We start from the raw sequence: 9,536 nt of genomic DNA on the forward strand, positions 1-9,536 counted from the left end.
CTCCAAAGAAAGAGCTCCATGTTCAGTGTTAACCAAATGTCAGTTCCTTCTACACGAACGCCACATTTGGGACCAGGTAAATGACTTTGGAGTGGTTCCTTGACACCCACCACCCCATCTTTATGCTATGAGAGCTTTGGTCAAGATTCCCTCTTCAGTTTCTACAAGTCTGTACTCTTAGCATGGTAGACATGAGAGTGATTTGGATCGATAGGAATATCATGTAGATCCTGTGTCCAATATGCTTCAAGTGTGTGAATGTCCCCTCTTTTCAGCATCCATAGCCTTGGTAAATGTCCATAAGACCTTTGGGAGAAAAAAAATAGAATCACTACTGCATATAAGTTACTCAGTAGAGTTTTTGGAAGATTTCCTCTAATTTAGCTTCCTCTTAATTCATATGTATTATATGTAGAAGTTAACTCTGGTCAGAGACAGGATTGTGTCTACTTAAAGATACAAACATCCTCATCTTGAAGTTCTCTGATCCTAACTTCTTTGTATTTTAATAAAAAAAATAAAATAAAAAACTTGCCTGAAGATCAGAGAGTAAAACAGCCCCACTGGTCAGCCTTACAGACCAGGCAGTGGTGACACACACCTTTGATCCCAGTAACCACACTAGTTTACCATAGAAACCAGTTGGTAGTAGTGCAAGCTTTTAATCTCAGCCCTGGAGAGGAACATAAGAGGCGAAGAGACAGCTCTCAGGCACAGACTGATTCTGAGATTCTGGGTCTCTCTCTCTCTCTCTCTCTCTCTCTCTCTCTCTCTCTCTCTCTCTCTCTCTGTCGGGCTCCACTCCCTTTCTCTGTTACCCCTCACCTCAAGCTGTCCTGATATTCATCCAGGGAATGGTTGAAAACGTTCCTTGTGTATTTACCATACCACATGCCTTTGGGTTAAGAGTAGGAGCAGAACCCAAGTAGAATTTTAACAGAAGCCTTACAGAGGGAGGAAGAAAGAGAAGACCAAAATCTACGGCATTTGTACATGTCTCCACGGAGAAAATATAAGCTCTGGTATATGGCATGAGTCTTAGAAATTAAGAACACCCAAAGAGGAATCTACAAATGTGTTTCACTTATTTAACAATTGTTTGTTGAGCCGGGGGATAGCCCGGTCAGCAAAGTGCTTTCTGAAAAAACTCAAGGACACAGGTTTGAGTCTTAGCACCCATATATAAGGCCAGGTGTGGTGGCATATATTTGTAATTCTAGTGTTGGAAAGTGGAGGCAGAGATTCCCAGGAGCTCATTGGCCAATAAGCATAGTAAATAGCAAGCATCAGGCCCTAATGAGAGATAGTGTTCCATAAAACGAGGAGGTTGGCGCCAGAAGACACCTGAGATTAATATACCTGTCTACACACAAAACTCCCCGCAGACACAAATGCAATAAATAAATAAATGATTGCTGCTTTTGCAATGGTAAATTATTTATCCTTATTGCCCAAGATATATGAAGAAGAATGAAAATGATAAATGTGATTTATTAGGTTGGGTGTCTTTCATCAATTTGTATGACTTCCACAATAAATTTTAAATGCATACAAAGAATAATGATGAGGCTCCCAAAATACAAGTGGCATTACAGAAAGAAATGTCAGCTCCAAAGTTCCATTATTAAGTCTCCATTTAAAACAATCCCTGTAATAACAACTCTCATGTTTTGTATTCTTACAGCATGGGAGGCTGGGTGCTTGCAGCTGAAAATTACATAATTCGCTCTAACTCCAAATGCAGTGGCATTAATTGGTAAAGCCAACTTATAGAGATGAGTGAGTCTATCGACCATATAGGAAGGTCCTATATAAACCCCAAAAGACAGCCCAGCTACCTCAAACTCTCCCCTTTTGTTCTGACATCCCTTTTGTTCTGACATCCTACCATGACATAAAATTGTATTAAATACTATATAATTTTACCCCCAAACTCTTCTGTTTAGTGTCAGAAGGATCCGGATTTTTTTTAATTTTTTTCATTTATTTAGCTTTTGATATTTCTTATCTGTGGTAATTCTGGAGCCATAGAGTTAGGCCTCACTAAAATCTATGTCAGAAACTGTTACAGACCAGTAACTATTCCCACCCAATTATTTTCTTATTTATCATGTTTTTACATTTTTGTTTCTGTATGTGTACAATGTACATGTATTAGTGTGTGAGTGCGTGTGTGTGTGTGTGTGTGTGTGTGTGTGTGTGTGTGTGTGTGCAGGAATACATGTGTGTGTGTTCATGTGGAGGCCAGAGCTTGACATCAATCAGTCTTCAAAGTATTTTCTAGTTTCTCTCTAGAGCTGGAGCTCAGTGTTTGGCTACACCTTCTGGTCGGTGAGCTCCAAGAACCCCCTGTGATAGGGTTGAAGAACCAAGCCACCATGCCCAGCCTTTACAGTTCCTCCCACTTCCAAAGAAGGCAATTTACCAACTGAGACATCCCCTGGATATTCATTAGCATCATATTTCTTTACATTTTGACAACTCCATACATATATATGATATATTGTGATGATATTCACCACTCCCATTACCCTCTCTTATTTCCCTTACTTTCCCCTTTTTCTTCTCATCTAGTCTCTCATAGGCTACAATATCAGACAAAGTTACATGCCTTCTATAGCATCCACTAACAGTCATTCTCTCCTTAGGGCATTAAGTAGGGTCTTGTGGGCACTTCCTCTCTCCATGACTGAAATCTGAAGGGTCCAATCTTGTACAGGTTTCTATGCCCATTGTGTGACCACAGTAGCCGTAGCAATGTCATATTTTAAGACAATATTTCACACCTTTCCAAATCTTCCATGGTTTAAATTCTTTCCACCCTCTCTTTTGTGATGTTAGCTTGGATGGGGAGAGAGCCTTGCTATAGATGTCTCCTTTAAGGCTGAGTACTCATAATTTTTTGTTGGGAAGATTGCTGTATTTTTTTAAATTATTCTAAATTGAGATAAATGGAGTTATCTGACTAAAAATTATTTTGAAATAATACTCACTTTAAAATGAATATGTTTTATTTAAAGTTTAATAGCAATTTCTTGGGAGGCAAGAGAAGGGAATGAATATATGAGTGTATAAAATTATTCACATTTTGCCTTACACATGTTGCTTGAGTATTTGAGATTAATAGTTTTTAAGGAAAAAGTATAAATTTAGCAGTCAAGCTTGAAGGGAACATTTAATAAAAACAGTAGAATTATGACCTTGAAACTTAAAAGACTTTTAAGTTTTATTACTGCTTTCAAGTTGTCCAAGAGCTGCTTTGATTTGCCTTTCTATAAAATAAGGTAAGTCTTTCAGTTTGCTTGTCCCGGCTTGGTAAGTCACACAACCCATGATGAATGTGACATTCTTTCCTTAGCTTCCCAGAGCTCAAAGATTCCCGGAGCCTTACCAAAGTGAACTAGACAATCTGGTGATGGGCCTGTGTGATCACGTGATTTGGAAATACAAGGAAGCCCCTGAGGAAACAAAACGGGCGAACCATAGCGTTGCCAGATTCCTTAAGGTACAGTTCTGTGAGACCCCAGCTCTGTCCAGGTCCCCTTGACTATGGTTACAAGGCATGCTGGACGCCATTATCTTATCTCTGTTTATGAGGAAGTCTCGCACAGCGAGATGAACACTTCCACTTCCACATTTCGCCTCTTGGCATCTGTTTTCATTTTCATCCCGACTCAGAGGTCGTTAAAGAAAAATAAAGGTTAGATTAAAATGTGCAAATGTTGTCAGGTCATGGTGCTCCTAAATGATTTTAAACAGCAAGAGGAGATGTGGAAAGGAGTAGTGATGTCATCTCTTGAGAATTTCTGTCTGTGACGTGACATTTTAGATCAGTCACTGAAGAGATAACAACACCACAGAGTCACTTCAAGAACATGGCACTCTTCTTATGTGGCCTCTGGCTTTCTTTAGCCTGTTGAAAATGTTGAGTTTTTCATAGAAAAATGATCGATTTGAGTATGAAGCTGTTTTTAATTATTTCTAATTATAATCAAATTAGTCCACAAACAAGCAGTAATTCATAAGGCTTTTTCAGACCCCCTTACCTTCAACCCACCCACAACCCTCTTTTCCTTCACCCCACTGCCCCCATCCTCACTTAAACCTTTAGCTCCCAGAATTCCTCCCTCCATCTTTCATATCACATGTGCTCTCTTACCTCCTCTTATATTTTTTACTTGGGTTGCAAAATCATGGGTTTCCAAGAAAGCTTCTTCATGCACACTTCATTTTGGTTAAACTTTCCCCTGGCCTCTGGTCTCCCCAGTCCCATCAAACTGCTATCTCCTTACATCCTTCTGCCCCCCAGTTTCCCATCTCCACTTTCACCGCTCCTATACTCAACTACTGCTCTCCCTTAAAATTTTTCCATTCAAGGAGAAGAAAAGAATGGTCTGCACTAAAAGGGACTTCATTTTCTACTACACTTTAAGGCCCATGAGAATAAAATGTTCCACTACACTGGTAGCATACTGGAAACCCTAGACAGAATAGAAAATTTGATGAACAAATTTATATACAGTCCAACTTGAATGCAAAATACATTTAAGGAAACATCTGTAATATTCTTTCCTAAACCAAAAGAAAAAAAGATGACTAAGCAATTTTCTAAGAGAGGTAGAAGACTCCATATATACTCCTCTTGGCTTAGGTGCTTGATGCTAGTTCAGAAAGACAGCTGTTCATTTGTAGTGTGTTTCTACAAAGGCTATTGCTGTCTATGAATAACCTCATGTGGAGGCAACGGAAAATGTCCAAGATGAAAAAGCAAATGGTAATGGTGAGAAAGCATAGTTTGACAATACGCACATATATCTAATAATAGCAGCAACAATAAATCCAGGATGATCTTCACACACACACACACACACACACACACACACACACACACACAAAGTTTGTGAATGGAAACATTGTTTTGTATCACAAATGTCCATCATGCACACATACTTCTAATTTAATGGCATTTATTGACACAGAAGAGAAGGTATTCTTTTGGGATGATTATTAGAAGTAGCAGAGACAAAGAAAAGAAAAGAAAAGAAAAGAAAAGAAAAGAAAAGAAAAGAAAAGAAAACCAGATTTGGAAAATGTAAAATTGAAAGTCTTGATTTGGTCCAGTTCCAGGAACTGAAGAGCCCTGAGCTCTCTCACCCAGCACTGCCCTCTTGGCGTTGCATTATAAATCTCTGTACTCCTTAAGCCCATTTCTACAAGGGAATGTCTTCCTATCTAATCTGTTTGGCTAGATAACCTGTACTTGGGAAATAAATGAATGTTCCCGCACAATCTTTTTACTGCTCACCTTAAGCCAGTTCCTAACACCAAGCTGAAGGATCAGAGTCCAGAGTGAAAAGGGAACTGGCAAAAACAGCTACTTTGCCAAATGCTGAATGAAGGATATAGTCCATAATCATCAATGTGCCTGTTATAAATTTGACCTATGATCTTCCTGGCTAGATTGGGAAAATCTGACAGCAGACTAAGCAAGATACAAACAGTTCCTTGATTGAAATGGCAGGATCTTCTCTTTTCTTCCAATGTGTGCTTCCCTGGATGAAACAGAGAACAGTTCCTGTTGAAGGAACAAGAATGAAGACAGCTAGTCTCTTCACCACTTTCCATCCAGCCCAGGGTGTGCAGCAGATGGTCTCCACCCAAACAACTCCAGGATCAATGTACTAAAAACCTTAATAAAATGTAATCAAACAATTACAAAGTGACAACTTTCTATATGAAAGAGAAAGTCTAAAAGATCTCTCTGCAAAATTCCAAGCAATATTTTCAACAGCCGGTAGGTGTGCATTTAGAATTTCAGGTGTTTATACTATCTGTGGAAGTTTAATTAGTTGTTAAATGCAGATGGGTGTCCTGATGTCCTTTATAGATTTTTTAAAAGACACATGGCACACTTAATTAAATATTACTCTGCTTCAATATATAATCATCTTTTGTAAGATCTCTTAAGCAAAAAGATTTGACTTTGGAATTTTGTCTTCTCAGCGCTGCTTTACGTTTATGGACCGGGGATTTGTGTTTAAGATGGTGAACAGTTATATCAGCATGTTCTCCTCTGGGGAGTTCAAGGTAAGGCCTGACCAGCGACGGAAGGAACGGTTTGCCGAGTCCAGCACAATAACTAACTGAGGGGTCTCTGTGTGTATCTAGCTGACACACTGACCTAGCGAGTCATAGAATAAGCTCTATACTATCTGGTTTGGGACTTTGCTTTGTTGACAGGCTTCTTATGACTATTTTAGACTCATTGACTGTTATAGATATTTAAGTTGTTAATATTCTCTTGATCTAACTTTATTAGATAATGTATTATTAACGACATGTTTATTTTAGATGTCCCAAGGTTATATTTTCAAAGAATTTCCTACAATCTTCTAGATTTCATTGTGCTGGATTTCAAAGGACATTTTTGTACTTTGTATGTATGCACTTTGCATGTACATACATATTACATTCATTGTACTTTGTATGTACATCATGTACTTTGTATGTATGTGCTGTGCATGTACTTCTTTTGAAAAGTGATCCAAATTCTCCAACAGAAGAGAATAAGGAGGTCTTAGAATTTCCTAACAGTATGTATTCACGTTGGGTAAAGAAGTCTCATAGTTGATGAGCTATAATATTAATGCCTGCAGTCCAGATTGCTGTAGTTTACACTTTTTACGTTTCAAATCAGGTGTGTACCATCTGTACTGAGAACACCCCAGAATGAACTATCCAAGTCCATTGATTTAGTATGTGTTTTAGTTTGTAGTCAAATTATAGTAATTTCTTGCATATTTTTTGGAAACCAAATGTATAAAAATGTATGTATCTGCTTCTAGATACAGCATGTAAATAAAAGTTTCATTCACAACAACAAAGAAAAACAAAACAAAATAAGCTAAATGCGTGAGTTGGGGTTTTCTCTCATAGAAACTGAATGTGGGTTATTGTTGGTCTCCTTTTCTGAGGTGGCCTTGAGCACTGTACCAAGATCAGGAGTGTAGCCACAAGAAGCACTTCTGAGAAAGCAGCCTCCTTCCCACCAAAGAACTATTTGGTGGTCATAGAAAATGAGCTATTTCTTCTTTGTAGGGGTCAAATTGAAGCGCACACCTTTCCGCTTATGTTTATGAACATTCCTGATATGCAAACAGTAGCCATTCTGTATGCCTCTGTTTCAGACTTTATGCCAGTATAAGTTTGATTTTCTTCAAGAAGTTTGTCAACATGAGCACTTCATTCCTCTGTGCCTCCCCATACGATCGGCAAACATTCCAGGTAACAAGTCCCAATGGCTTCCTAAGTCCTCCCATGCCTGATGGTATGTTCTGCCTCTGTTCTCCAGTTTCCTTAACCGTTCAGTTTAAAGATGTGACTTGGGTATGAACACCTAATAATCTTGTAAAAATGCAGAAGAAGTTGCCCCATATGGTTGGTGACTACAGCTCTGTATTTCTCTTCCCCTTTTCATCAAAGAGAAAGGCAACCAAACTTTAAATCTTGTTACTATAAATCAAAGAATTGTAGCTGTTAATCCTGAGATTCACTGGAGAAAAACCAATTCTACCATTTTGACAAGTTAAAGCAAGCTACTTAATTAAAAGATTATATGCTTACAAAGATGAGACTTGGTCAGGACCACTAATGGGGACTTCCCAGCTGAGTGCCCTGAGACACAGGTTGTCAGGGCTTATATGGACAAAACTCATAGGCCACCATACTTTCCCATAAGGGTTTGTTGTTATTTTATAAGAACGACAGCTCCCAGAATTCAAGAATTTATCTGGTCTTTGGGCAAGTGGTGCTTATAGGTTAATTTAGGGTCCAGCGGTAATCTAGAATTCTACTAGCTCCAAAAGGCAGATTTCCATTGATTTTGATATCTAAAAACAGGGAGAAAAAGGTTGTGAGTGTAATTTCAATGGAGATTATTAATTAACATACATAATTACATTAGAATGAACTTCTTATAACTGAGTTGTGTAAAGGGAGGGAGGGAAGGAGGGAGGGAGGAGGGAAGAGCATTATAAACTCTTGACACTCCTAGGCTAGAGAGAGAAAGAGATTGGGTAAAAATGTCAGAATGGAGCACAGTTCATTTACTAAATTTGATATGCATTATTACATTTAAATACTGCACATAAAATGCACATTTAAAACCTATATATATGCACGTGTGTGTGTGTCTGTGGTGAAAACCATAAGCGAATATAAACATCAAAGACTAACTGAGCATCAAAACACAAAGAGAATACTGAAATTGAGTCAGGGACTTGAAGTTAGACCGTTAGACTGTGTACACTTCAGTTAGATGGTGAGCCTGTTTACACTGCCGTGTTAATGGTCAAGAAACCAACAATTAAGAAGGCAAAGGGCCTTCTCATACCTGTGCCAACTTTCACTGACACGACAGAAGGCAAATCACAGCACCAGGCCTAGAATACATGGCTATTCCCATTTCAAATATAATCTATAAACATCATACCATTCTTCTTCTAGTATACTGAACATATTCTGTAGTGGAGAAAAAGAGTAGAAATTTTAAGTTGAATAATAACACTTTGGGGGTTTTTGTTCCTTTGGAATGTTCTTCGATTTGTACTTAAAGTGTAGCTCAGTAGTGGAGTCCTTGCCTAAAATGTACGAAGCTTGAGATTTGATCCCTAGCACTGAAGAAAAAATAAATAAATAATAAGGGGTGGGGGAGGGAAAGAGGGGGAGGATGAAGGAAGAGAAGGAGAATTTCTTTTTTTAAGTTAATACCATGTTATTCTTGGCTAGATATGTTGGCTAAGGTATTCAGGAGATCAAACCTTTAACATTATGAGTCCATCTACTCATTCTCAATCAAAAAACCAGAAAAAGTCCTGATAAACTGCTATATATTTTATAGTGGGCAGATTTTTGGTTCAAAAACCTGGCTCTCAAATACAAGGCTATGAATTAAAACAATTTTGTGCATGAGATTATTTTTGGGGTACGTGGGACATACAACCTAACTTTTCTTGAAAAATGGTGATATAATAGCAAATAATTTAAAATATGTTTTAAATTTCTATTGTAAGTTAAACTAGTTAATGGATGTATGCGTGTGTCTGAAATTATTCTCTCTTCACTCCAAATCTAGATCCTCTGACCCCTACGGAATCAATTCAAGAGTTACACGCCTCAGGTAAAAAGTCATATTTCATGTTTCATACACAGCAGAGCCATATTTTCATGTCAATGAGCACAGACTCTCTGAACACATATATGTTAACATATAACCAACAAATCCAAACACCTATCTGAACTTTCCTCTTGTCACATAGAATTTAATACCTTTCCTTTAGTTCTTTTATATTTCATCCTCCAGGTGTCGCAGTTTGAATTTCCCAAGTCATCTGAAATTATCCTCATATGTACAATGGATAAAGTTCCCGGATGTACATATTTGTTTTTTTGTTTTTTTTTTAATTTTCTTTTTTTTTATTAAGAAAGAAAAAAAAATTTTCCGCCGCCTCCCAGCCTCCCACTCCTCCCACTCTCCC

At 38.0% G+C, this 9,536-nt stretch overlaps 1 protein-coding gene across 13 annotated transcripts in view; it reads left to right on the plus strand.

Moving 5' to 3' along the window:
- Positions 1 to 9,536, plus strand: part of Dock10 (dedicator of cytokinesis 10) — a 250,045-nt gene that overhangs the window by 197,407 nt on the left and 43,102 nt on the right. For all 13 annotated transcript variants that reach the window (XM_026785421.1, XM_026785422.1, XM_026785423.1 and 10 more), the window contains exons 28-31: positions 3,359 to 3,505; positions 6,004 to 6,087; positions 7,188 to 7,284; positions 9,134 to 9,178. In XM_026785421.1, the coding sequence (XP_026641222.1) occupies positions 3,359 to 3,505; positions 6,004 to 6,087; positions 7,188 to 7,284; positions 9,134 to 9,178 (373 nt within the window). The remainder of the gene's footprint in view (positions 1 to 3,358; positions 3,506 to 6,003; positions 6,088 to 7,187; positions 7,285 to 9,133; positions 9,179 to 9,536) is intronic.

Source organism: Microtus ochrogaster, linkage group LG2 (assembly GCF_000317375.1).
Source record: "Microtus ochrogaster isolate Prairie Vole_2 linkage group LG2, MicOch1.0, whole genome shotgun sequence".
Classification (NCBI taxonomy): Eukaryota; Metazoa; Chordata; class Mammalia; order Rodentia; family Cricetidae; genus Microtus; species Microtus ochrogaster.